This window comes from Labrus bergylta, chromosome 11 (genome assembly GCF_963930695.1).
Source record: "Labrus bergylta chromosome 11, fLabBer1.1, whole genome shotgun sequence".
Taxonomy (NCBI): Eukaryota; Metazoa; Chordata; class Actinopteri; order Labriformes; family Labridae; genus Labrus; species Labrus bergylta.
This window is the reverse complement of record NC_089205.1, coordinates 26,010,196-26,038,115: the sequence shown is the minus strand read 5'-3', so window position 1 is coordinate 26,038,115 and position 27,920 is coordinate 26,010,196. Positions and strand designations below refer to the sequence as shown.

General features: G+C 40.6%; 3 protein-coding genes across 5 annotated transcripts in view; 1 reads left to right on the top strand and 2 right to left on the bottom strand.

The window, feature by feature from the left end:
• Window positions 1-1,949: 1,949 nt before the first annotated feature.
• Window positions 1,950-13,754, bottom strand: tgfb1a (transforming growth factor, beta 1a). 2 transcript variants are annotated; one of them, XM_029280288.2, is made up of 7 exons: window positions 13,394-13,754; window positions 11,637-12,046; window positions 6,346-6,630; window positions 5,342-5,576; window positions 4,843-4,993; window positions 3,428-3,538; window positions 1,950-3,321 (listed from the first exon to the last, which is right to left on the bottom strand). In XM_029280288.2, exons 2-7 carry the CDS (start codon window positions 11,965-11,967, stop codon window positions 3,274-3,276), a joined length of 1,161 nt encoding a protein of 386 aa, XP_029136121.1. In that variant the 5' UTR covers window positions 11,968-12,046; window positions 13,394-13,754; the 3' UTR covers window positions 1,950-3,273. The 2 variants fall into 2 exon arrangements, with proteins under 2 accessions (XP_029136121.1, XP_065816831.1); XM_065960759.1 differs by having other exon boundaries at window positions 11,637-13,753.
• Window positions 13,755-16,857: 3,103 nt separating this feature from the next.
• On the top strand, window positions 16,858-23,254 carry LOC109995467 (cyclin-dependent kinase-like 1). Of its 2 annotated transcripts, none has more exons than XM_020649196.3 (10): window positions 16,858-16,916; window positions 17,467-17,648; window positions 18,060-18,181; window positions 19,605-19,677; window positions 20,611-20,701; window positions 21,035-21,235; window positions 21,666-21,748; window positions 21,848-21,904; window positions 22,183-22,332; window positions 22,663-23,254. In XM_020649196.3, the coding sequence occupies exons 2-10, from the start codon at window positions 17,481-17,483 to the stop codon at window positions 22,756-22,758; spliced, it is 1,041 nt and encodes a 346-aa protein (XP_020504852.3). In that variant the 5' UTR covers window positions 16,858-16,916; window positions 17,467-17,480; the 3' UTR covers window positions 22,759-23,254. The 2 variants fall into 2 exon arrangements, with proteins under 2 accessions (XP_020504852.3, XP_020504851.1); XM_020649195.3 differs by lacking the exon at window positions 16,858-16,916 and adding an exon at window positions 16,923-17,251.
• Window positions 22,476-27,920, bottom strand: part of LOC109995466 (cytochrome P450 2F5) — an 8,564-nt gene continuing 3,119 nt past the window's right edge. Inside the window, exons 4-9 of the mRNA XM_020649193.3 lie at window positions 26,790-26,950; window positions 25,997-26,173; window positions 25,598-25,739; window positions 25,023-25,210; window positions 24,792-24,933; window positions 22,476-24,677 (exon numbers count right to left, since the gene is read on the bottom strand). Of these exons, the coding sequence (XP_020504849.2) occupies window positions 24,493-24,677; window positions 24,792-24,933; window positions 25,023-25,210; window positions 25,598-25,739; window positions 25,997-26,173; window positions 26,790-26,950 (995 nt within the window). The 3' untranslated portion in view covers window positions 22,476-24,492. The remainder of the gene's footprint in view (window positions 24,678-24,791; window positions 24,934-25,022; window positions 25,211-25,597; window positions 25,740-25,996; window positions 26,174-26,789; window positions 26,951-27,920) is intronic.

Sequence of the window (27,920 nt, the reverse complement as noted above, 5' to 3'; positions counted from 1 at the left end):
CTCATGCTGTCGTATAAACTTGGCGCGTGGATTGCGCTAGTTGTAAAAGAACACCTGCTTGACCTTGAAACGCTGCAGGCATCCGTCTTCACCCTTTTCTCTTGTGTAACACTCAAGTGCCCCTCTTTTTTTTTTTTCCTCTTAGGATGGAGGATTTTTCTGGGATGTGCTTAAGTCCGTAGCAGGAGGTGTCAGCAGTTTGTTCCAGTCCCATAAAAAGCCTGGGGGCTTGAGAGGAAGCAGCTGCTGAGAAATGAACATTGGTATAGAAGGACAAGCCTACTTGAGTTTGACTTCCCTCTGGGACAGTTCCATTAACGCTGTGATAGATTTATGAGCCTCTTGACATTTACACGCGTTGTTTGGTCATTACAGCGAAAGTAAAACAGGTGGAAGTGCATGCATTTTTATAAACAAGTTTTAATGATCTTGTCTCATCTGAAAAAAAAAAAAAAAACTCGTGTTTTGCTTGTTTGAGTTCGGTAATGACTGTTTTCTATAAGAAAAAACAACCTTGACACATTCCATTTACATTCACCCTGCATGGCAAGATGAAACAGCACATGTTGTGCATTGGCATCATTAAAAAAAAACAAGACCTGGCAGCGGATCAGTTGTGGATCATTTTGAGAGGTGAGACAATTATGTTGATCATGTTTCATTTCACTTTGTTTATGTGCCATCAAGAGAGCTCGCTCTAAACAAGCTCAGTCTGTTTTGGCTTACAGGGGGAAAATTCCTGTGCTTTCCACAGCAACCATTGGGTAACACGACCAGCTTTTAAACAAGATCGCACACATCACTGTCCCCTTGTTAGCATCACAAGCATCCCTCATACCAATTTCTAGCACAAAGCTTATGTAAGGCATTTGACGTTGATGTGCTTGAGCTGTGTCAGTGGGTTCAGTGTTTTCATGTGCATGTGTATAGTATGTGTGTTTAATTTTCCATGTAGTCACTGCCCTTAAGTCTGGGACTTACCAACGGGCCTGGACCTGCTCTTCTCACTTCCAATACAGCCTCATGAGCTGCCAGTAATCCCTTGAGTACTGAGGGAGAGGGGTGGGGCTGGTATAGGGTGGGGTGGGGGTGGACGAGGTGCTCAGAGATAGATGAAAAATGTTGGTATGGAGCGCATCGCTGCAGGTACAGTGCCCAAGAGCTCGGTTTGGAGTCTGGGAATTATAGCGTTTGCTTAGCCAGCGGTGAAGTCCAGCAGGGCTTGCTGCTCCTCTTCAGTCAGTCTGAAGTCATCCAGAGTAAACAGGAATCCACTGCCTGCCCAGAAATAGACCACACACACCTGGCATACGCTGAGCTTTTCCACTGGTGGATGTCTCTCCTGAATTGGGCAGTCAGTGCTAGGTGCATGGCCAACCTAGTTTTATACAATTTGAGTCAAGGGGCATGATATGTACTCAGTGCAAAGCTGTGGGAGGCAACATCAGCAACAGATTGCATGAGAAACTTTCTTGTAGATGAGTAGTCTTATATTGAGAAAGTATTGCAAATGAAGTGGATGCATGGCACATCAGTTACAAACTGAAGCCTTAAATCTAAATCAGCCTGCACCCGTTTTTTACCTTAGCTCACAATTTAATTCAAAGTATAAGATATGTATACCCAAGCCAAGTTTCAAAAAAGTCCTAGCATGTGCAACACATACACATGAACCCTTTAATTTTTATTTTTCAGTATTAAGAACAAGTGAACTTCTTGTTTAAATGGTGGTGCATTCATGTCCAAAACACGCGAGGTGTGTTCCAGTTATTGCTCCTTACGTAAAATGTTCTCTCCCTTTGCTGTAATTAAAATGAACACACACACACACATGCATGCACTGACAAGTGAAATACACACACATCCACCTACACAACACAGCTCTCTGACAAGTGGAAACATTTCATGTGTTTTTTATACGGCTCTGAAAAATCTTCCACTCTGATGCGATAATTTAACATCAATGTTTATTTCATATTTTTTTAAATATCTACAAAAGCAAATAAAATAAAATAAAAAAAAAAACAACTAAGTGCGCCTTTAAAATATGATAAACTGACAAAATGAGTATGGTTGTGGTCCTACTGTAAAACAAATAACAGAAGCTGAACTTATTTATTGAGTTGTGCAAAAACCAACACACTTCAGTTGAAAGTAAAAACTTGTCCTGGAATAAAAGGCAATAAATCGGCCCTACTTTACTACAGCAAATAACAGGAAAAAAACATGAAATGTGTGTATTGAGTCTGAATGGCAAATAACAGGAAAAAAAACATGAAATGTGTGTATTGAGTCTGAATGGCTTCCCTTGAACTAACACCACAACCACATCCCCTGACCCCTCAGCACATAGAGACAACAGGCTGGCTGTAAATCCTGAGCAGGAGAAAAACATGGTGTCATCGCTTTTACAAACACTGATATTACTCATGGCTTTGGCAGCACGGGCAGTTTCATAAGGACAAGCAGGCATTCAGCTATGAACACAAACAAATGGACAAAAAGTGTTGTATAAATCACATGGGTTGTAAAACAAACAAAGCAAGTCAAACTGATGGACGGTTCCCTTTGAAACGTTGCTCACTTGGCTGAAAAACTCCAGCCTGTCAGTCAGAGGGAGTCCCCCCCCCCCACCCCACCCCCGTGTCGGACTGTCCCTTATGCGGTCGTCTGCATGCTGTCGTTACTCTCTCCAAACACACCTGTGGCATTATCTTCCAGGAAAACCCCAACAACCACTTAGCACCTTTAACTATGACCTCTCCAGGAAGATGATATGGCAAATAGAAACGCTTTTGACCATCATCCTCTGTAGGAAAAAGAATATTTTCCGTCTAGGTCATTTTGGTCCTCAAGTCCTTTGGCATTTCTTTGTCCACATGATAAATCATTTTAATTATTTTCCATGTCAAACGGACACTTTTTGTTTTTTTTACCATTTCTTTACAGATCTGTCCCTCCACTAAATAAATAAATTCATTTAAAGACAGATATATTTACGACTGCATGGGAAAAAAATATGTACAAAATATGATCTACAATATCTATAGAAAGAAGTTCATGTTTTGATGTGCTTTCGTCGTGTTGACGGCAGAGTTGCAAGAGGAAAGATGGGCCACCAAGATCCTGTTGACTTGAAACGCCTTGTTGCCCTTGTCCACATTATCGTCATCCTCTTAATCTCTGCCACTTCCCTCCCCTCTGTGCTCCCAAACACAACTTGTCCATGTCTGTGTATGCTCGAGGGGAGGCAGAGCAATGCGCCTTGTATGTTTAGCTACACTTGCAGGACTTCACAATCATATTGGACAGCTGCTCCACCTGAAAGTGAAAATCAACAGTAAAGTGATGAATCACCTGAAAGTGTTGCTTTCACATAAAACATTTCACCCTAAGAATGAAGGTCACTTGGCTGTGGTATCGATACCTTGTGTTGCCTGCCCAAATAGTAGATGATTGGCAGTGGCTCCAGTGCCTGAGGAACACAGCAAGGCTGGGCAGAGGCTCCTGGGTTGTGATGCTTATACAAGGCCAAAATCTGTAAACAGTTATACGAGGGAACGCATAAAAAACACAACTCAGAACTTCATCTCCAACATGACTTGAGTCAAAGCAATTGACTGAATGTTATAATAAAGCTGTTGTTAAAAATGAGTTAAAACAAAAAGGAGATGCTTCTTTAACAGTCTTTGTATTATTTGTAGTTTATTTTTTTGTTGTTGATTGCAGCATTTCTCCATTAATAAACACATGTTGCATAATATTTACCAGTTTTATTGACCACTGAGTCACTTCTGGTTTTGGAAATTATGCTTCAGAAAATGTACATTTGGTTCTTAAACATTTACAGACAAAGGACAAAAAATGAAAAGTGACTACAGCCGCAGTTTGGAAGTGATTTAAAAAGCAGTTAGACAGACGGAGCTCCTGCTCCACAGATTGGGCAGTCTTTCAATCAGCACTCCACTAGATTTATTTAATTAACTGTTTATCAAATTTCCGTTCCAGGGACAATAAAGGTCTGATCGGAGTTCAGTTTTCTTTAAATTGCTGGTCCGGACGGCTGTACAGTTTGTATCCAGCACGACGTAGCCTTCAAATCACAATGAATGAGGGAGAATTTTCAATCGCAGTGGGTGATGGTGGCAGCTACTGTTGCGGTCATTAAGGTGCATGTCTCAGCATTTTATACAGAATGAAATAGGTAATAAAAGTGCTATACACTGAAACGTGCGGTAAATTCATTTGATTGGTTAAATCATGAAATTAATTTTTTTAATTATAGGCTGAATCGTTGAAGCTCTCCAGGTCATTCTGTGCCCACACCTAACCAAAGTGTGGCTGTTTGACAATGTAAGTATGTGTTCCATGTGTTTGTCCGAAACATCTCCCAGTGGGATCCTCCATCCATTATTTTTTGGAGTCTTTGGAAATCACAAAGCAGTAGCTCAGTCTGTGGGGACTTGGGTTGGGAACCCGAGGGTCGCCAGTTTAAATCCCAAGCCTGGAAATTGGCCTGGTAGCGGGAGAGGTGCCAGTCCACTTCCTGAGCAAGGCACTGAACCCCAAAACTTCTCTGGAGCGCTCACTGTGGGCAGCCCCCTTCACTCTGAGACCTTTCTATTAATGCATGTCAATAGGATACTGCTTTTTTCCATGTGTGTGTATTTCGGCCTATGTGTTTGTTCATGTTCATTAAACAGTGTAAAACAAATTTCCTGTCGCGTATAAGTATAAATTATTATTATTATTTATTAGGTTGGAGGTTAATACATCATTTCAGCCTGAGCTGAAAAACCCTCTGATGGCAATTGCACAGTGTAGTGACGTGCGGCCCCGTACCTGAGAATATTTGTTTTCAGCATTCCATATGTAGGTGCAGGACCCCATGCAGTAGTTAGCAAGATAGCCTGTTGGCTTATGTATCCACTTCCAACCCAGATCTTTTCTGAAGTCGATGTACAAGCTCCTCACGCAGCATGTCTCTGTCTGGCTGCAGGAGAGAAAACAGACAATCAGCTTTGAAAGTAGAATGAGATGGCTTAGAGATTTTTAAAGGTACATTTTGAAATCAGTGTGTATCAATGCCACAGTGAACACAGATTGAAAACTACACATATCCCAATAATGAATTCTGTTTATTTGCTTTTGAGAAGACGACCTCTAAGGTTATTTTCGTCATCTCAAATGTTAATTATAAACTGCCTCCTAGAATCCCTGAACCTGCTCTGGTGTGGCTGTGCACCTGGAGGGCGGGTTGGTAGTTTGAACCTCTGCCCCCACACACCTACAATACCAATAAAATAAAACACAACTGTAGGATATTATCATAATTGCTTACGCTGTACAGGTATCCTTCGTGTCTGTGGAGCGTTTTTTTCGGGAGGTGAGGTGGCTGCTCGTGTTTTGAGGGATGGACATGGCCAAGATGTAGGGCAGTTGCTGTGTCATCTTCTTCAACGCCGCCTTGTCTCCCCTTGCATTCCCAGTCCCAGAAATTTCAAAATTGAAGCCGATGTCGCTGCTCGTCTGGCTGCATTCACAGAACAGCCGGATTTGAAAACCATGTTCGTCCTCTGTAAACACAGAATATGATCACATTAAGCATTTATTTATTATTTCATCTGTGAAGGTCAATATCACCTGGAAATAGATAGATAGATAGATAGATAGATAGATAGATAGATAGATAGATAGATAGACAGACAGATAGATAGATAGACAGATAGATAGATAGATAGACAGATAGATAGATAGATAGATAGATAGATAGATAGATACTTTATTGATCTCGAGGGAAATTCAAAGCATCCAGTAGCAGGTTACAAAGACGTACATGACAAATTAAACCACAAACCGATACCCCCCCCCCCCACCATACATATATATTAACCCGAAACAAAGAATACCCCTAGATGAATCAAATTTAAACTGTGCAATTAAAAATAGACTTATACAAGAAATGTACACAACCCGTGCAGGGATCAAAATATATGTGCAATTTAAACAAGAACCTATAAACAGTTGAGGAAAATCTGTAATTAGACATTAATATAAAAATAAGAAGTGTAGACCTTCTGAAGTTGTGTTGTTTATATATGTACAGCAATGTTTAAAAGAAGGTAGTGCAAAATTATCAAAAAACAGACATTAAATAACAGTTGGTGCAAACATTAAATTAAAGGTTCAATTTAAATAATTTTGAGGTTAGCATTAAAATGTCCAACTAGAGGCTGACTCTTGGGACAGCTTGGGAAATGGAAAAAGGAAGATTTAGTCCAAATGTGCACTAACAAATGGAACAGAGGTCATAGAAGATCAATAACTGAAGCGTGATCATCTTACCTGTTCCTTTAAGCCACTCCTGCAGGGTCTCTGTGACATCGAAGGACAGCCATTTGTCTCTCAACTGGTTAGTGACGAAGCGGGAAGCCAGATAGCGGGCCGAGGTCCCCAGGCCATTGTACAACTCCACTCGCTGTTCATCGGCTATATTTGTTTGCTTGATTAGCATCCGTAGCTCGGCGTTGGTCAGCAGGCGGTAATCCCCCACACTCTTCCGAATCTCAGAGATGTTGAAGAACATTGGGATGTTTTTGGACTTCTTGTCGATCTCTGTACCATTTGTACCTATGTGGTTAAAACAAGGCAAATTCATTCAACTACTTTGGGCAAATAAGTTCAGGCAAGAATTAGTCTCAATAGATAAACAGATGTCGTGATGGCATGTCAAATAATCTTTTGCCTCAAACCAAAAATAGGCTCTTAATTAAAGCTTTTCACTACATATTTAAACTGGTAAATCTGAATCAGTAGCACACAAAGGTACACTTAATTTCATCCAGCTTTGTGATGAAGGACTTATATTAATGAGGATGAGGTTCTGGTGTAAGTTTGTGGACAGATGTTGGAGCTTTGGTGAGTATGCTATCATGGAGCTCTGGTGTTTTTTTTGTGTTGGCAGACCACAACTTTAGGTACTTAGACCATATCACGGCTGTGTTGTGTTCACAGAAACACTTGCAGGAAGACAAGTGTCAGATATAACCATACAGTCGATGGTATCACATTATGTGTAACTTGTTGTTTTCTGTTGTCATTCTCTGCAATACTGTAACATCCAAAGATTAACATTTTGGCTTAGCGGTAAAATATTAGCGATCTGGACTTTCTCCAGACTCCAGAAGTTACATTAAGATTTTTCTCTGAACTTTGATGCTTGAAAGAAACGCTTAAAAAAATGAAGGGTACCCCAAGTGGCAGAAGATGCCAAGATTATGTTCATAAATAAATAGTGGCAAATATTTAAAAAATCTTGGAAAATATCACTTGCTCGCTTTTCACTTTATCATAATAAAAACGTTTTTTTTTCTCTTCACAAGTAAAAGTCTTCCAGAGAAGAAGTTTCCAGAGTGTAGGAGTCCTGGAACAGATTGCCACTTGACGGTGGGATGTTTTTTTCCCCCTCTATATGCCTTTAGTAAGCAATTAGTTACACTGAATGCAGACTAGTTGGGCAAAGTCGTTACACTGCTGAGCCTTCATCAGAAGTAGTAATACAGCTGCCTCTCGCACTTCCATTACATTACAATGCAAGGTGAATTCACAAGCTGGGACACCAATATTATGCTGTTATGGATGCAGTGTGTAAGTTAGGAGGCATAATGACGGGTGAACTTTGTATCAGCGCTGTTGCGGAGCAGCAATCTGTAAAGGGCTGACATCATTTTGTGCCTTTGGTGTGTGTTCTTAATCCCCAAGTCAGACCTATCTGACAAGTCTACTCTGCTTTATTTCTATACCGTGTCGCTTACCGTGTCTGTGTCAACTAATTCTAAAATTAGTTTAAAGACCACTTTCTTTGGCAACAGCAACTCGCTACACAACAACACTTTTTGTTTTTTTTGCATCTCGCATCTGTTTGCATGAAGTCGTTAAGTTTTAGATACGTGACAGAGGGGTTCATTAAAAGTGGTTTGTTTCATTTGTTTTTGTGTGGAAAGAACAAGACAGGAGGTCAAATGAGTGATTTAAGGAAACAAATACTGGAAGGAAAGTTGAGAAATCAGTTCCTTTGTAGTTTGGATTTCTTTGCTGCATTGCTAAATCAGTTTTTAAGTAATGCATTAGAACATTTGGTACACGCAACACATACTTGTATAATGTAATACTGATCTATGTATTACATGCTTTATCAGAAATAAACGTTAAAGAATTTTTGTTAGAGTTTTTACAAAATTCAAAACACGTGATAAAATGGAATTGCATAATTTGCAGAGTTGCTCAACAATCTAAACTACATCCATCTAGTCCAGCTGCTGTAAAAATGTACCACAAAGAGCGTTTTGTTTTCTTACAGTATCCCTGCCCATAGTTGTATATCATGAGAGCATGAACATTCACATTTCAGAGCCTGATAGAAACCAGAGCCAAGCTACTGAAGGCTTAACACTATAAATCTACAGGCGTTAAATTACAAAGGATTAAGTCGGACGAAGACGTGCAAAGATAAGCACAGAAAGGCTGAAATGATAGAGTGAACACCATGTGGAAACAAAAAGACTGAGAGGAGGTGCAGAACGGGGGCTTTTCACTGGATACATGCAATAAAAAAGGAAAAGTGAAGAATGCATTCATGAATAAAAGTCACAGTTGTGAGGGGTGAGGGATGTGAGTATACGGGGGTGCAGAGAAATTGGAGATGTGTATGAATGGATCCTGGGTCTGGCCCACGTCCAAACCTTCTACTCTGCCTCAGCCTGCCAGAGCCGGGATTCTCCGCTCTCAAGTCCAGGAATGACTCTCTAACAGCAGCTACAGCCCAGCCTCGCATACTTTAGTTGCATAGTTGATCTAGGCTGTACCAGGATCCTCCATATCCCTGCTGCTTGTGTATCACATACCAATATTACCATCTGTGTTGTGACATAGGTTAGTGTTTCACCCGCTGCAGTGAGGCCAACCTGAAACTGAAAAGAGCTGGTGTGTCGTGTAAAGGGAAATGAGATGACATTTTACTGGCCCCACCCAAAGCAGAGTCAAATACTTGGTTGTAAGTTGAAGAGTGGAAACACAGAGCATCATAACATTGTACAGTATGTGAAGTGAAGTGCATTGGCTAGCCATGTACCAAGCAACGCCAAGCACAGAAAGTCCTCATCTCAAGCTTGTTCGAGTAATGTGAGATAAACGTGTCAAGGGTTAGAGAAATGTTTTCAAAACAGGAAACTGTGTCAGTTCCCCAAGAAGCATATTGGTTGCAGTACTTCAATCACACAGAAGCTTTATCGTCATTTCTTCTTTCAAGTTATCACAGCTTGGATTGTTTCTGGGGGCATTTCAGAGAACTGCTCGTTTGATCAAACGACAACACTTTCAGGTAACAAAGGTTCAGTCGAGAAAGGGCCTCGCTCTTTCAGGTAGGCGCAAAGATTGCACCCCAGCTTGTGTACTGACATGGGTGTGGGGGGGGATTTGTGTGTTGAATCAGGTAAGCCGAGGCCAGCTGTTGTGACAGGTAGGGAGACAGCTCTGTAATTACCAGTGGGAGGAACCAGATTCCAGCAACAGGCTAAATACCTGCCTCCTTCATATGCCCAGCTCCACCCTCCCACAGCCCCACTCGTTGAAGTCTTGTTTCCCCATCCCTTGTTGCTATCCTACTTCATCTTCAGTAGCAGCTCCATCTACACGGAAATCGGATAATTACTCTAGAGATGTGAACCTATTTCAACCTTGAATGGCGCAAAGTGGCTAGTTTCCAATAGAGGAAAGCATTTCCTCTGTAAACAAGCTAAATTACAGTTGGACCAAAACCATGTTAAATAAGAAGTGGATTTATGTGGATTTCAAGGATGGGATGTAACTGCTAACTGGCTGGAGGAATTTAGCATAATTTACCACACAATTATGATAATGGAGCCAAAAACTATTAAAGTCGAAAAACGCTCTACACACAAATATGCATCCCTGTAGGCTGTTGTCAGAAAGCGTGATTCAAACAAAAACACAAATTGAAGTGAAAACAGAGGATTGTTAATGGATATGAAACTAAAAGCTGGATTATTTAATTGCTTTATCTAACTATGTCTTTAACTTTCACATAAGCACATAATCTCGAGTGTCCCCCACATCCCCTCATGTGTGTTTTCTCTACTAATTGCAAAACATTTATTACGAGGCCTACACATGTGCGCTTAGTGTGTGAAGGGTGAGTCTGTTTAAAGAAACTGCGCTGAATGTTAAGACAACGGATGGTTCTCTTCTCTGGCATTCAACAGAGGTAGGAAACACATGCTCCCCATGGGCACCGCTTGCACCGGACCTGAGTCACTCAAGATCTCAGTGGCCATCAGCCTGCCTTCCTTCCTGCCAAGCTGCCCCGTCACAAACATGCTGCAGGCACGCTGATAATAAGCTCAGGAAACCCAGCAAGGAGAGGAGCAAGAGGAAGGGAGTCAGAGGCAGTAAGTAAGCCTATGTATGGTTAGTTAGACTTGGAAATAAAAATTGAAACTTATAGAGGTCAGGGAGAAAGAGATATGATGGAGAACAAGTGACAGGACACGCAAGGGAGAAGCCAATGCTCAAGTTACAGGAAACCCCCAATCCCTGAGGGACAAAGAGAGAGAGGGAAAATGAAAGAGAGAGAGGGTGAGGGTGAAAGAGTGCATTTCATGTCTTTTCTCATCTCCTCCTGTTCTTTGGTTTTCATGTAAACAGAGCAGAAATCCTTCCCTTCATTTTGAAAGTTCATTTGTGCGTTTTTTTTTTGGTCTGCACACTCCTGAGCATGCATGGTCCATCCACCCATATGTTTCTTTTGAAGTAAAGTGTGGATGCCTGCCTTGCGAGGGTGAGGAGTATAGGCATGTAGAGAACAATGGAGCAAAGAAACCAAACTTAAAAAAAAAAATCTGTTTATCATAACAGTTTGGGAGTCATTGCACAATTACAGCCAAAATCCATTTGGCTGAACAAACGGCATATGCGAGCTAGCCAAACAAACAGTGCTAATAAAGCAGTAAAAATGCCATGGATACCACGAAAGCAACACTGAGCATCAGGCCAGATGCAAAGCGCGGCTCTGTTAACAAGTAACGCCTGTGATCTTTGAACTCCTCAAGTTGCCTAAGGATGTTGGGCGGAGATCAGAAGGGGTACACATGCTGGGGGAATTTATGGACAAGATTGGAATTGACACCAGCCATCAGGCAAATGCTTCATTTGGGATGTAGCCTATGCGTATGTCTGCCTCAGAGAGCGCTTTATGCCTTATTTATGCTAAACTTCGGCGCACCAATATGATGATTTGAAGTATCTGCTTGAACAACAAAATTCCTTATTACTTGTTCTAAAATTGTTAGTTCAAATTGAATAGTAAAGGGGTCATTTTTGAGTCCAACTTATGTAATATCTAAAAAGTACAACTCTTTGAAATAGAAATAAATCAGTGCATCTCCAGGATCTTAGCTTCCATGAGCATATGTGTGTGAGCAGTGTGTCTGAAACTGTAAGAGCATAAATCTCAGTCAAACTGTTACTTGACATTTGTGGTGCAGTAGTTAAACTATCAGCCGTTGCCTTACTTTTTAACAATACACAACTGACGCTTTGTCAGGTAATCTGATACTCACCTGTCATGTTGAACTTGTGCACCACCTTGGCGAAGTACTCCTCCTCCTCCTGTTCAGTGGAGATCTCCCTCTGGACCTCGGTCTGCTGCTCCCTCAGGATCTCTTTGGTGCTGTTGTAGAGCGACAGCAGGGTGTTGGGTATTTCCTCCTCATCTTCAGCCTGATCCGACTCGGGCTCTTTGGGCAAGCGCAGTTTGCTGAGTATCTGGCTCCTGATGGCCTCGATGCGCTTTTTCTTCACCATCTCCAGGTCCAGTGTCTTACATGTAGACATGCCGCTTACATTGCCCACTGTGTACACCACCATCAGCATCAGGAGTGCCAGCTTCATGGTTGCCAACCTGACCCGTTTGAAAGCTCTTTTACACTCTGGTTCTTGTAAAATTCCTCCCTCACCTTGCTCTCGCTGCCTGCCGGGGGACAGGGGATGCTTAGTGAGCTGTGAATCACTCAGTGGAGAGGTGTCGCTGACGGAAGGTGTTTACACACAGCAGAACAATACAAGTAGTGTGGAGAGTCCCGACTGCTGCTGCTGCGAAAAAGCACCTAACACTTGTGTCCTCTTGTGCAGTGAAGCAGGTGGAGAGAATCCCAGTAGACAGACAGACAGACAGGGAGTGATGAGCCAGCCTCTGACTCAACAAACACAGGCAACACAATGACGTCTCAGAGGCTGATGTGAGTCCAGAGTGGAGCTGTCAAAAGCTAATAGAGCCCAGCTAAACATGTACACACACACAGCGCCCTCAGGAGACCTCAACAGCATCCGACAGCACCAGACACTCCAAAAAAAAAAACAACAATCTAACAACCCTTAGATAGTCAGAGGAACTGGTTCTGTACCCACAGAGCAAACTGGGGTTGATATGGTTTTCAAGCCTCCACCCACAATATTAAATAATACCCCGTCCTACTTCAAGCATGTATATATCTGCCTCCACGTGTCAGCTGTATTGCTCACTAGGCAGTCTCTCTTTACTTGCCCCCCAGAGAACAGCCGATCAAATGTGTGTGTAACACTTTGAGGCTGAATGAAGAGCAGAGTCGCCTTACTTAATATTTGATTCCAAAGGCTTTTCAGCTGACTTCACTTTCTGTCCGTCTTCACCAATGAGGTCTCCTGACTAATCGTCCAGGACTGTTCTGTACATGGATGTTATGTCAAATAGCCCTTAGTGTGTCCTGGTGTCTCTAAGGAAGAGGAAAATTGCGATGATAAGTCTTGATTGCTAAGTGGAACAAAATGGCCTTCCTATTTCTCTGTTTTTGAAGTTTTGATCAGATGACCTCCAGCTTTCTTTAAAGATAAAAACTCTCAGGAGCTTTGAGTCGCCCCAGCTCTAATCAAATGTCCTCTGTCCAATCACAGAAAGTATTTAAACCTCTCTTATTGTACACCAGTAACAACTCTATGCAGTGAGTGATTAAGATATGCCACTACAGGAAAACATCTGATTAACCTGTAACGCTCTTCACTCTGACTACCTCTTTTTTTTGGTTTAGCAATAACAGCATGTGATCTGTGTACAGCTGCAGCTCATGAAAAAATAGCTTTCAACACTTACAAGCTCTTTTTTTCCCCCTGAATCATCATCACCCTTAAACACAATAAAATGAAAGCGTGTGCTCTCTTTGTATCCTGCCTGAGACGACAACAAAAAAACAGCTCAAGGGGGATGCTGTCAGAAGATATAATCCCAGCTAAATGCTCCTTATGTCAAACACTGTCCCCCCCTGTAACAAAAAGTTGGACACACCTTCTCTTTAAATGAGTGTAGCATCCAGACACATCAGCAGAAACAGCAGCAGTAGCAGGAGCAACAGTCCTTAGTTCACGCTGTTTCAGGAATCAGAATGAAGTCGAGTCTATGTCCTCTCTTCCCTCTATCCATCCATCAGTTTCACCTCGTTTTTTGCCCCTTCTCAGTCTCCTCTGACACAATTCCCTCTTCGTACCTCTATTTAACTCGCTATCTCCCTCCCTTTCTCCCTGAACGCTCCCTCTCTCCTGGTGCTTGTCAGAGCTTGCTGGTGACAAAGTGATTTGTGAGAGCTCCGAGCTCAGCTAACTTTTCTCTTGCTCTCACTCGCTCTGTCTCTCGCTCTCTCTCTCTGTGTGTCTCTCTCTCCCCCTCTAACCCTTCTTTTTTTTTCTGGTTCCTGTTACTCGTCTAATAGAGCGAGGAGCTCTCCGCCCAGGAAATGAGGTTAACGGCCTCAGTGTAAAACATCTGCTGTTCAACAGAGCTCTGCTGCCTGCCCTCTGTCCACATCAGAAAGCCAGGAGTTAAACACGCTAAATAACTGACTTTAGAGAGCACCATGCTTGCTCTCACACTCACTGGCCTAACTGGCTCCGAGGCTGTGATGATGACTGACATGTCAACAAGCCTTGCATGGCACCAGTGTCTCACCAAACTGACAGCCACATTTACCTAGTGGCTGTGAAGGTGAAGACCAGCCAGGCAACAGGACGGGGACACTAGCAGGTCTAAAAGTAGAACAGTGGCAGAGCCAACAACAAGGCTGGACTGTGGTGTGCACTGTCCCAGGTCTGGGTGCTTGTGTATTTTCAAAGGGAAGGCAAAACTTAAACAAACCCGTGATGGTTTCATGTGGTCTATATGAAATATGAATAAACAGGGAAGTAACCATTGAATATTGCAAAAGCAAAGTCTAGAGTCTTTAAAGTTTTTTCCCAAATGTGTTTCCAATGAGTGTCTATTGTTTTTTATTCAGTGGAACAGCTGTACAGAGAAAGAGCTATTCATCAAACACGGCAATAAATGACATTTGACATGAGGAAACTAAAGTCAAAAATCCCCTACAAAATGTAGGCTACAATAACAATAGAAAAACAAAGCTCTCTCAATCAGAGTGTTTCACTATTTTTCCTCCCACGTTGCTAACTTCACTATTTCTCTGATTCCAGTTAATGGTAAAAAGGTGAAACCAGAAAGAGTGTGTCTTTCAAATGTCAACAAACATTGTTGTAACTTGTCTTGTTGTGTTGGGTCTGTAGCTTTGATTGGGTGTGCACTGCCACCTAGTGGTCACAAATGGAACATAAACAAGTTTAGTGGCATTAGACTGAATCTTATGAATAAACGTTTGTCTTTTTCTTTCTTAACACTAATGTTGTCTTGACAGACAAAAAATGCAATATACAAAGATAGATAGAGGAGCTCAGTCAAATATAATAGCCAACCTGTCTCTGTATAATTTTGCCTCTGAGGTAAAAAAAAAAAAACAACTGCAGAAGACAATGGCCTCTTTTACTCTTGGGTGCTTTGATACAGTCAAGAGAAGTATAAGACAAAGAAAACATTTAAGCTGTGTAAACAGGGGAAACCACTGAAGACACACTGTTCTTCATTTGTGTTCCTGTCATACACACAGGCCTGATTTTAAACATTGGTGACTATGAACACAACAACAGCCTTTACTGAACTCTATCAAACAGCATATTTAACCAAGTCTGCCATGGGGTATTTCATACCTTTCACCACAAGGCTTCCCATGCCAGCACCTCGGGGTGTCTGTGTGTCTCTGAGCACTAGAGTGCGATGCTGTCCCCTTTCCCATCATTCACAGAGATGTTCTAAATGATTTTTCTGTGTGATTGTGCAGAAGACCCCCATACGGCTGAGGCAAACTCCCAAGTCTCTGAGCCAGACGTGCTAGAGAAAAACATCACAGTCAGCTGAGAGAACAGATAGTCTATTAATCACGATACCACATCTAATGTGGTCCTGCTAACACTTCATAAAAGTGACAGACTAACATCATCCTGTAGATTATTTTTAACTGTCTCCTTGGTGGTGAAGCCTTTGTAGTCTATGGAGTGAGGCTTGTACTGGAGCTTTACCTGAGAAAACAGTTTATGTGTTAATCTAGTACTGGTGTGTGTGCAGAATAAATTGAAGTATGTCCTTATTTCACTGCACTGTAATCAGTGCTGAAAAGTACAAGTCGAAATACGAGACTGCAAGTTAAATTCCTGCATTTCAAAGTAAAAGTCCATTAGTGTTAGGCTTCAAGAAAATTTGAGTTGTAAGTATTAATTGTCGTTATGCATTTAAATAACTTTGGTCAGTGTTAAATTTGATTTTGCCATAAACATATAGGCTACAGTGTATTTTTGTTGTACATTGTGAGCTACTCTAAATATGTTATAGCCTATTGTTTTATATAGCCTATGGCCTAGCCCAAGTTACTGGGTAGGCTTTATAAAGCGATCAAATGTTTTGACATAGAATCTTTTTTTTCAAGTGAATTGTGACTAACTTAATGTCGTAGAATAGGCCTGCCTCAAATCTCCACTTCGGTAGGCCTACAGTAAGCTACTTGCTCAGATATTTAAAACAAATGAAAATAAAGGTTGCCTATTGTGGAAAAGTGATAGGCTATGACTTAACAGCTAGGCTTTTTAGACTATAGGCTACAAACCAAAACGGTTTCATTGTTTGTATGTTCTTTGACTCTTTGCCTTTCTGTTTAAATACCCTAGCTGCTGTAGCCTATAGACCTAACCTAGTAATGGTTGTAAATTGAAATGGAAATGGTTTAATTTAACAAACTCCCAGAAAACTGCAGGTCTGCTGAAACTCCCAGCTCTTTTAAATCGAGGTTGAAGACTCACCTGTTTACAGCTGCCTTTCATTAAACAGCTTTAATAAGATTTTAAATTTTAACTCTGCACTGTAACTTTTAACTCTTTTTATATTTTTTACTTTATTTATTTCAATTAATTTCATTTGAATCATTTTTATTTGTACATATTTTCAGATTTAATAATTTCAGTGATTTTAAAATGTCCTATGTCAATGTTTCTTTTCTTTCCTCTGTCAGGATGCTTTGGATGTCTTGTGTGAAGCACTTCTGAATTGCCTTGTTGTTGAAATGTGCGACATAAATAAACTTGCCTTGCCTTATCAGAATGCCATAGGCCTATTATTTGGTAAGTTAGCCTACAAAGTTTTGTTTTCCTCTACCAATATTTTTTACCTAATCAGAGACCGTTTGTGGGACTGGTAAATTTATAACGAAGAAACATGAAAGTATTTATGTTTTATTTCAATATATATTACATTTAGGTCGCCACTAATAAACTCATTTGGTAGTGTGCAGTGTGAGTGCGTCCACCTCACAAGACAAGTCGTACCCCTGTTGCCATGGTTACAACGCAAGTGTATTCCAGTGCGTGTTCCACCTTTGTGAATCAGTATCCTGAGCCTGTGCCATATTGCTGTTGCCCTCTTTCTGCGCAGTTTCCAAGGGGTAAGTTCTTCACCGTAATGAACGGCCGATTATTTGTCCCTGTGAAAATACAGAGACAGCGTTTCACTGTTATTCAAAAGAGAGACTTACTCTGAGTTAGTGGAAAGTGCTGAAGAAGGGAAATAACAAGCAGAGGTTACCAAGGTAGCGAGGACGCACAGAAGGAGACGGAGGAGTGAGTAAAGCTGTTGTAGAGACAGGGGAGACGGAACCTTTTTTACAGTAGATATGTTTAGATAAGCAAGCAAACAGGTAACTTTGCGGGTTCTGACGCTGAAATCACCCACTGACTCGCTGTTGACTTGTCGATGAAGCCCCTTTACGATTCTGAACAGGTGAGTAGCAAAGCCCTAATGTTATGATGACTCTGATTGGATTGCAGTTCGTCTACAAACAATTCACATCTCTTTCAAGTCTAAAACCTAAAATAAGTCTAATCAACAGCAGAGGAAAACTGAGACACAGAGAAGAAAACATGGAAATAGCCTACATAGGATAATCTAAGGGAGTTAATTGTAATCACCTGCTTTGTTTTTATTTGGTTTTTCAGACATCAACAACACGATGGAGAAATACGAAAAGCTGGCCAAAATCGGAGAAGGTTCCTACGGTGTTGTGTTCAAATGCAGACACCGAGACACTGGGCAGATAGTCGCCATCAAGAAGTTTGTAGAGTCTGAAGATGACCCTGTAATCAAGAAGATTGCATTAAGGGAAATACGTATGCTGAAGGTGAGAAGAGATTGGCATCACCAGATAGTATCAAGTTTGCTGATGTGTATATAGTTCTGCATGCATTCACTGAGAATAGAAAGGTTATTTTGTAAAAATGTTAAAGATGTGTAATGCACAGTGTTACAGTTATCATGCACAAGACTTTTTTTTAAAACAAAAAATTAAGGATTGAATGAAAGAGGGAACATGCATACTTTTTAATGAAACTGAGGTAAAAAGAAATAATCTAAAAACACATGTAAAATAAAAGTTAACGTATATAATGATGCTGCAGGTTTGCATTTAAAGAGTGTAAGCGTTGGTGCACCTTAGATCCTCTGTAGTTTTTTGATTTAACTTGTAATCATACATTTAATTTCTCATTTTGTGCTTTAAAATAATTTGTCCCTACATCCGTCGGCCCTGCAGCAGCTGAAACATGTGAACCTTGTCAACCTGCTGGAGGTCTTCAGGAGGAAAAGACGTCTCCACCTTGTGTTCGAGTTCTGTGAGCAGACGGTCCTCAATGAGCTGGACAGACACCCTCGAGGGTAAGTCAGTACAGCAGGAAACAGGCTGTCATCTCTTGCCATGTGGCGTATGTTAGATGTGTTGTTGAGTGTGATTAAAACACATTTGCCATTCTCTGTTTTGTGTCACGAGGGCCATAACTTCTTGGTCTCAATGAAGGACTTTATACTATGTTCTCTTTTCATCTTCAGCATCGTTTCTGTCACCTTCTTCATTTTCTTTACACCTCTCTAAGCATGAGGACCAAAGTGAATAATTACATTTACTCAAGTACTGTACTGAAGTGCAGATTTAAAGCACTTGTACTTTCTCGTCATGCTACTCTGTATTTTTAATCATGATACATTGTTAAAGATTAAACTACTCCATTAGCTATTCACCTTGTCTCGTTTGGGTTTGCCAGTGGCTGAAGCTGAATCCAGCTTTCTTTGGGTTGAGATGCAGGGTGCACTCTTGACTGGTCACAAGTCAACAGAGACAGACAAACACTCAAGGAGCAATGTAGAGTCACCAATTAGCCTTTAACCAGCATGTGTTTTGAACATGCAAAATCCACGCAGGAACCTTCTTGCTGTAAGGCAACAGCACTAACCACTGCACCTCCTGCAGCTGAGATTTAAACACCCAAATATATCAATATTAGAATGCTGCATCAGGGGTCATCATAAAGACTATACTGAATATGAATCTATTTACGGGGCATTTCTGTTTAATAATAAGTAGGTTGATTTTTTTAATGTTAATTTGATTTAGCTGTTTATACTTTTTTTTATGTTTTACTGGAGTTCTGGATGCAGGATCATTACCTCCAATGGAAACATTTTACGTTGTAATTTTGTTTCATTTACTGAAGTTAAGGATATAAACACTTCTTCCATGACTAAGAAGGAGCTTCTCTTTTAAGGGGGTCTCTGTTCTGCATTCACTGTGTGAGAGAAGGGAAGTAAGTAAATAACAAAGAGGAAGTCACAAGTGTTGCTAAATAATCTCAATGACATAGAAAGTGCACAGCAGAGTGTTGGAGGGCTGGACAAGTCTGAAGCAGAAAAGAACTTGAGTGTTAAGGAAGAAATTTTCTTTTTTATTTCCTCTATGCTTTGAGCACTACTCGTGCAATATGCCATCACAGGATTTATTTTAATTGCATATTTTTGTGCTATGTGAGGTCACAGAGCAATCCTGGGCCACATTGGTTAGCCAATTATTTTTCCATTTCCCACAAGGCTGTGCAGCAGAAACCTTATAGCTGCTTTTGAAAACAAAGGCGCTGTTGCTGTTAGAGACGGTCCTAAGGTTACCCAGGTGACGAGAGCGCTGTGTTAAAAACAACTTCCTTTTTTGAAATTGCTGGAATAATAAATGAGGACAACACGGCGAGTAAATAGGCTTTGCTTTCTTCCTGTTGCAAACAATAAATATTCCTTTGTCTCTTGTTCTCTGTAGGGTGCCTGAGGCTCAGCTGAAAAGTATCGTGTGGCAGACTCTGCAGGCTGTGAGCTTCTGCCACAAGCACCATGTAAGGATACTTTTAATTTGGTACTTAGTGCTTTTTGTCTGTCTAGTGGTGTTTTTTTTCATTTTTCATTGTCCTAAATTACATGTAGAGTTTCTCAAGATTATTTAGAATATTATGCCCATGCTGTATGTGCAATACATTGAAGTTACTGGGCTTTGAGATTATTGCAACAATCTTTAGTAGCCATGCAATGATCCAAACTAAATATTAATGGTAGGAGACAAGATCAACAGTTGGAAAGAAAAAAAACCCTCCAAAAAACAAATTTTTCCAGGTCAACATGTAGCATCTGATTATTGTTTCAATAAATTTATATTTAAATTCACATATCTGATTTACAGTTAGATGTTGATTTGTATAATCTTTCAATTATACAAAAGAATGCTGTATGCTGTACAGTATGCTGCTTAACTTCATTTCTGATTTTTCATCTATGTTGGGACTCATTAGCAGGGTCATTGCATGATTTATGCCAAATCAAGTCAAAATTAATCAATTATTATGTCTGGAAAAGACTTGTGTTGGCAAATAAATCTTATCGGCTGCTGACATGTTTTTATTTATTTTCTGTGACAAAAGTAGAGACATAATCTATTTCACTCGATTACTTTTCAGTACAAAATATTTGTATGAGAATTAAATGAAGCTGACCAGAAATTTGCATCATCTCAACACTTTGACCAACTTCTAAGACTTCTCAAGTAAAATTTACAGACCACAATAAGCAAACTCTGTGAAGGCTTCTCTTCTCACAGCAGGGGTCTCAGTGACTGTAAAACTGTCTTCAATTTACAATATTGAAACATGTTTAGGTTTCTGCTCCTGTTGCTATGTCTCTAATCCGCAGCCTTAATATAACCCTGCTATCTCTGTCACTAAGAGACTGTGTATCATGTTGCCAAATACTTGATCCTGAGCATTTTATGTTTGCAGTGCATCCACCGTGATGTAAAGCCGGAGAACATCCTCCTCACCAAAACCGGAGTCATCAAGCTGTGCGACTTTGGCTTCGCTCGCATTCTGAGTAGGTCATCCAGGAAGTCAGTGCATTTATGTGCGTTTAGTGTCAATGTGACTCTAATTACTTATTCAACACGGAACCTGGATCAGCTCAGGCCAATGGCCCTCCTCACTTTCAATGTTTCAATGAATGCATTGCATAGGAGGACCATTCAGCCAGTTAGTGCATCTTTGTGCAGTGTGTCTCTGTTTACCCCCCCCTGCATTAGGTTTCAGTGTTATGTTACAATACATTAACATGTAGTCATTCAGCACACCTTGTAATCCCTTCCTCTACAATGTATTTGTTATTTAGTGTTCATTATTCAGTATCTAAGTGTGTGTGCTCCGTACTCAGCGGGACCAGAGGACGACTACACAGATTACGTAGCGACGCGTTGGTACCGGGCCCCTGAGCTGCTGGTGGGGGACACTCAGTATGGACCTCCTGTGGACGTGTGGGCTCTGGGCTGTGTCTTTGCTGAGCTGCTCCATGGGAATCCTCTCTGGCCCGGGAAGTCTGACGTAGACCAGCTTTATCTCATCAGACAAACTCTAGGTACACTGATCAATGAACACATTATTAGACTTAAAAAAGATAAAAATCTATCCATGAATGAGCTGACATGAACTCAGAGCATGATATATGTATGTTAGAGGGAGGTCCAAAAACATACTAGAAGTGACCCGTTATCGAAATAGGCTCCTTCAAAGAAAACAGAATCAGTGATAAATACTCCACAGTAGCATACAGAAACTACTAAACTTAGACTTAGACTTTCTTTATTGTCAACTTGTAAACTTGGCCCTGAGTATAGTGGATTTGGTGAAACATCATTAAGATCAGTTTTTGATATTGTTTTGAGGTAACAACAAAACCCGAGTTTCTTTGTTTTCAAGCTTTTCAGTCAAACTAGAAACATTTTGACTCTTGGATTTAAATGTCAGTTCAGGATAAAACATTTTGACCGTCTCCCTTCTGACCTCAGGTGACCTGATCCCTCGCCACCAGCAGGTGTTCCGCTCCAACGTTTTCTTCAGTGGAGTCAGTATTCCCGAACCCGACACGACGGTGAGGATCCTGTTACTGTTTAGAATGCATACAGTACGTCGTTAATGCAGAGGCAATTAAGCGTGTTGGATGTGACTCTTCACTGTTTATTCCTCCCAGGAGCCCTTAGAAAAGCGCTATTATGGAGTCTCTCTTCATGCCCTCCAGGTTATGAAGGTATGTGTATTAAAACCTGACTGATACACCAGCACTACTCTGCATACTATACATGTTGACCAATAACCATAACACGAGAAATTTCACTAAGAAAGTCTAAAGATACTTCATGTCAGTAGGTGATTTATAAACACTGTTGCCATCGCAGAAAGCATCTTTTAATTTTAAATATAAAAAAAAAGAGTTTCAGTATGTACAAAATTGTTGTTGTTTTTTTTAATGATTTTTTTTTTATCCCCAGCCTTCCACACTAACCCTTTTTGTCTGTGTATGAGCAGTCATGCCTGGTGATGGACCCGTCTCTCCGGTTGTCCTGTGAAGAGCTGCTGGAGCTGCCGTACTTCCAGGAAGAAGGAGCCAACTGGGTCCGCGAGAGTGAGCGTCCCGGGAGAAGATTCGAAAAAGTGTCTCGTCGCAGACAGCCGGGGGTACGTATTAAACATGGCTGTTTGATTGTATAAACAAAAATCTACCCATAACATCAAACTTACAATCTATGCTACAGCCACAGAGCTACAGCTGTTTGCAAATGCCTTTTGGAAAAACATGACACACAGAAGAAGCCCTCAGACATGTTTGAAAAATAATTTATTTACAGTAAACACCCCTCTCCCAGAAGAAAGCTCATGCTTTTAATCACCCAATCATGATTTAAATGACTCCCTCTCACGCTCTGATGAATCATCATCCCAGCAGAACAAAACCCAAAGAAAATCATTCAGGTAGTTAACTCTCTGTATTCTTCTTTCTCCCTCCAGGCGCAGTACCTGCCTCAGCTACCAAACAGCAACATCTCACCAGCACCAGATGTCAAGAAGCAGGTGAAACATAAATATCACCTGCCCAACATCTAACTTATTGACCTTGGAAAAAAAATGGACTTGTGCTACCTTGTGGAATTATTTCAATACAGTCATCTTGAAGACGCATTCATTCTTGGTGTGACAGTAAGAATGTATATTTTTTTAATTCTGTCTTCACTTTCCCCATGTCTATTTTTGTGACATTTAACTTAATTTTCTCGACACATCATACGATAGTTTGGGCATTTACATTTTAAGACACACTTAGAGTACTATTACCAAAGAAAGGACGTGTTAGAACCAGCCACACCTTACACCAGGTGCAATATAGTTTCTGCCATGAAATGCATCCTAAAGGTCAACAGTGTGCCATCCTCACATGAACTGAAGTAATAGTTTTTTAACACTACGGCCACTGAAAGACAGCAGGTTCATACTTGCTACAAAATATGATCATTACATGAGAAAAGAGCCGATAAAGCACTATTTTTAATTGTATCATTAAAATATAGAATGAAGCAATCAGTTAGCTTTATAACACATTTTTTTTTTAAATGACAGAATGTATAACACAGTACCATTTATAACAAGATGTACTTGTTGTGAAACACAGTTAATGATTATTAATACCTGCTACTCTGAAGTAATATGATGAGTTTAACACATGCAGCTGCTGTCTTTGGCAATGATCCTCTAAGCCTGACATGTACAGTCACTGAGACACAGGACAGTGATACACCTGAACATGCATCAACAAACTGACAACCTGACACATAGCTTGACCGATTACCTGACCTTGAACTCATCAGATTACAGATGATACTCGCATTAAGTCACTGAGCTACAGGCTGTAAAAAGAGGGTCTCTGTGGTAAGGGGTAGTCACAAGAGAATTGATGGAACTTGGCCAATATAATCCGTTTTGAGGTTGTTTTTTTTTGAAAGAAAGTAGATCATAAAACGTTGATTTTATTTTTATGCGATATCATGTGATTCATCTTCTACTGGAAAAAAAATGAAATATCTAGTTTTATGGGGAAACGATGTGTATATATATATAAATAATCCAAAACAACTCAATAAACCTAACACTAAAATTCCAGCAATGATTTTTTTTCCTAACAAGGACTGAAGAGTATGCATTACTGGCATCTGGTGGCAGGGTTGCAGGTTGCAAACAATTGAGAACAGCTCCCTTCACCCTCCCCTTTTAAAGTGTGTAATGATGAGATGAGATGAGATTCAACTTTATTGTCATTACACATATACAGGTATAGAGTAACGAAATGAGGTTTGGCATCTCACCAGAAGTGCAAATAAGCAGAACCTTCACAGCAGAACCTTTGGTCGCTGTGAATCCCACAAAAAGAATGAATCTTAAGTCACAGTTTGGTCTATCTGTATGAACATGTTGGTGCTACATGGCAGATTCCTTGGAAGAGGACAATTACTTCTCTAGAGGTCTCTCAAGAGAGACATATCACTGTGACATACTGAGAGAAAGCTTTTCAATAAGGTCAACATATACTGTAGGTACAGCACAAGCTGAAAGTTGTATAAACATGAAAATTATCTCATTCTTAACACCACTGGTTGAATCATTTGTGTAACAAAATATTAAGGAAAGCCAGTTGGGTACATTGCATTGCATAACTGAAAATGCACTTCTCGCAAGATGCATGAAAAGATAAGTGAAGGTGCTCAACTTGCTGGTTCCTTGATATAAGTGATCAATCTTTGAGAGGACTAAGGCCAGACAGAGGTTGACAACAGCACAATGTCAATGCTACAATCGGGGTGTTGCAATGATGTTGTACCTGCGAGGCAAATTACCAAAGCTGCTGTACTCAGGGCTGAGATCTACACTGTCAGGTCCTCCTGGGACCGAAAAGGTGAAACGCTGGAGAAGTGACACCATGAAGAGGAAGATCTCCATGCGAGCCAGCGACTCTCCGACACAAGCCCTCTTTCCTGAAAGACAGGATCAAACAAACGACACTAAAAATATGACCACACCCGATTTCACAATATGTCAAAGGTTCAGCTAAGAGTAAATAAAGCATTTTAACACATTTAGTGGCTTACCTGCAGAGAATGGCAGGAATGCCGGATTTTTCTTGAAGTTGCCATTATGGTCAAGGAAGTGCTGGGGGTTAAAGGACCAAGGGGTCTCCCATTGTTTTTCTTCTTTCAGCACAGAGTGCAACAAGGGAATAATCATTGTGTTCTGTAGAGACAAGGATCAGATGGAACATTTTGTTTTTATCTTAAACATTTTGAAATCATTAACACTTATTGAGAGGAAAACATCAATACCTTTGGAATAGTGTAACCCCGGAAAGTGATGTCATGTAGTGCATAATGAGGGATGCCCATGGGGACAATATCCATCAGGCGCTGCATTTCATGAAGGACTGCATCTGTGAAGTGGAGGGACTTCCTGTCCTCCATACGAGGACTGCGTTCCTGCCCAATCACAGTGTCTATCTCTTGCTGCATATTCTCTATAAAAGGACAAAGCAAACATTATTAAATCTGCAAAACAATTTAACAAAAAACCCAAACTATTTTCATGTATACGCATTAAAAAATGTCAAACACATTACTGGTTCCCGCTTCTTAATCCTGAGAAATCACTGCATGTTTTAGCCATCATATCTTTGATGAAGTACTAAATAAACTAACAGAAGAGGCAATTCAACATACTCAAAATACTTGTGTTACATACAACTAAATAAAGAAGGTGAAGAGATCTCTTGTAAGATGCAGAACAATTGTGAATTTAAAAAAAAAAAAACCTGTTTGATACAAAAGTCAGTAGGCCTGTAAAATCCGGTAAAATCAGATTAATTAAATTTGCACATTGACACGCACGAGTGTTTGTGACCTACCCTGTATTTTTGGGTACTTGATCAGTACACTTAGTGAAAATCTGATAGTTGAGCTGGTTGTCTCAGTTCCTGCCAAGAACAGATTCAACACTGTCCCCACCAAATTTTCATAGTGGAACTCAGACGTGGGAAGATGCTTTTCCTACAAAAACAAAACAAGAAGCATTTTGCCGATATGAAAAGTCAAAATGTTACAAGGACAAAGAGCGAGCTCATTGGTGCAGCTAGTGGTCTTTGGTTTGTTGGTGAATTGCAGAACTATTGGGGATTTCAACATTTGCATCTACTAATTATAAGTAAGTGAAATGAGTTAGCATTACTGAGCCCCTCAAAGTACATGAAACAAACAGAAGTTTAAATTCAGAGTCTCTGTCAGCTTCATGAGTTTTGCTGACTCACCTGACTGAGTCTAGTGAGGAAGCAGTCAATGTAGTCTCTGGGTGAGCTGGGGTCCACCGTGTCCTGGTGTTCCTGGATTTTCTTCATTATAAAATCTCTCACCTTGTCAACGTTAGCAAACACTTTGTGTTGTCGACCTGGCAGCCACTCCATCAATCTTGGGAAGATATTATAAAGCTGTGAAAGGGAAAGAAGAGTGATCAGTTTGTCCCCACAGCCGAGTGAGGTTGTCAAAATTTTCAAAAAACTATTTTATACCACATGTTTTAAAAGGGTACACTCTCCGTTATATTAATGATCTATAAAGCGATAGCACTTTGTTAATTACATAAATATGTAGCCAACAGCACTCATGTTTTTACAGTGCGTTTAGCTGAAGTTACCAATAACAACATTTGTGCTACTTCGGTTTTTTTGAGCTTTGTCAGATCCACTTTTTTAAAATAACAGCAGGTTTGTGGTTGACCACTGTGTAAAACAAAGATACATTTATTTTCGTCCTTTTGAAGGAAATACTGATGGGAAACACCGTCAGCATAGTGGCAATCATAACTTTTCTTCTATAGGACATGAACCACAAACCGTTTATCAGCTACAGGACTTACTTTAGTGACACATGAACTAATGGCTGGGTTCACCCAATCAATAACTATCTGTTTAAAGGGTACCGTCATTTAATTCATGTGAGTATGTATTGGCAGGCTACAGAGTTAGTGGACCTTGATAAAAAAAACGTTAATTTCTAACCCAAGCAGAGATCTAAGTCTCACCATGCTACTACTTCTCCTCTTACCTGACCCCAAGGACTGCTGCCAAATTTCAGGGTGTCGTTGATTATCTTCAGCAGGTCAAGAAAACTGCCATCGTCATAGCTGAAGCGTTGACCGAACACCAAGCAGCAGATCACATTGGACACAGTGCAGCTCAGGAAGAAGGTGGGATCAAAGGGTGTGGCTGGGAAGAAAAAGAGAAAAATACATTTAAAAAGTTTCATTGATATTTATTGATAGGTGATTTCCCATACAACCCTGTCGAGCCACCTGTTCAGTAATAATGTTTTTACTCACTGGTACCTCAGCACTATCTGTTACATCATCAGTAAGGGTTAGGTTAGTTTCCAGTAAGGTTCCAGAAACCACAGCTGATTTCTTTGTTAAAGGCTTTATATTATTTTTTTGATCCAGCAGATGTCGCCCTTGAGCACCAGCATGAAATCAAAACAACTCGCGGTGCATTGTTGTCTCTCTTTATTAGGGCCCGAAGCACCTCCTTGGGTTTCAAGTGCGTAGGACCCTCTTAAAACCCAGGGAATTATTATTTTTCTTCTTCCTCCACTTTAAACGCGATTTTGAGGGCCTGAACGTGCGCGACAACTCACCAAACTTTCCACAGTCATCAGGTCTTGCGAAAAATTTGATATTTTGGTGGTTTCGTAAAAAAAAAATTCACGAAAATTGGTACGCATATCAAGCTTCTCGGGACGGACTAAAAATCCTCTCACGGCGTTTCAAAAAACCAAACAGGAAGTCCACGAATTCAAGTTGAATTTCACAAAAATGGCCCAAAATCGCTGATTTCAGCCTTCCTGTTTGAAGGATCTTGCCCGAGGGCGCTCATCCGATCGGCGCAAACTCAGTGTCCGTGCGTTCTAGACAGACTCAGCATCTCGTTGTGCTCTGCACATTACTTCATCAGAGGGCGTGGCCGTGGCGTGCGTTTGAACTTTTTTGTGCGTTTTGGCAACTTGCCAAGTAAATGCTTATATCTCAGCTATGCAGTGTTCAATCTTTTTACAATTTCTCATGCATGATACGGGACCCGCCCTGAACACATCCATGTTTTACATTTTTGGATAAGTCACAGCGCCACCTGTTGACAACAGGAAGTTACTGCTTCTCAGTTAGCATTTAGCCATTACTACAAG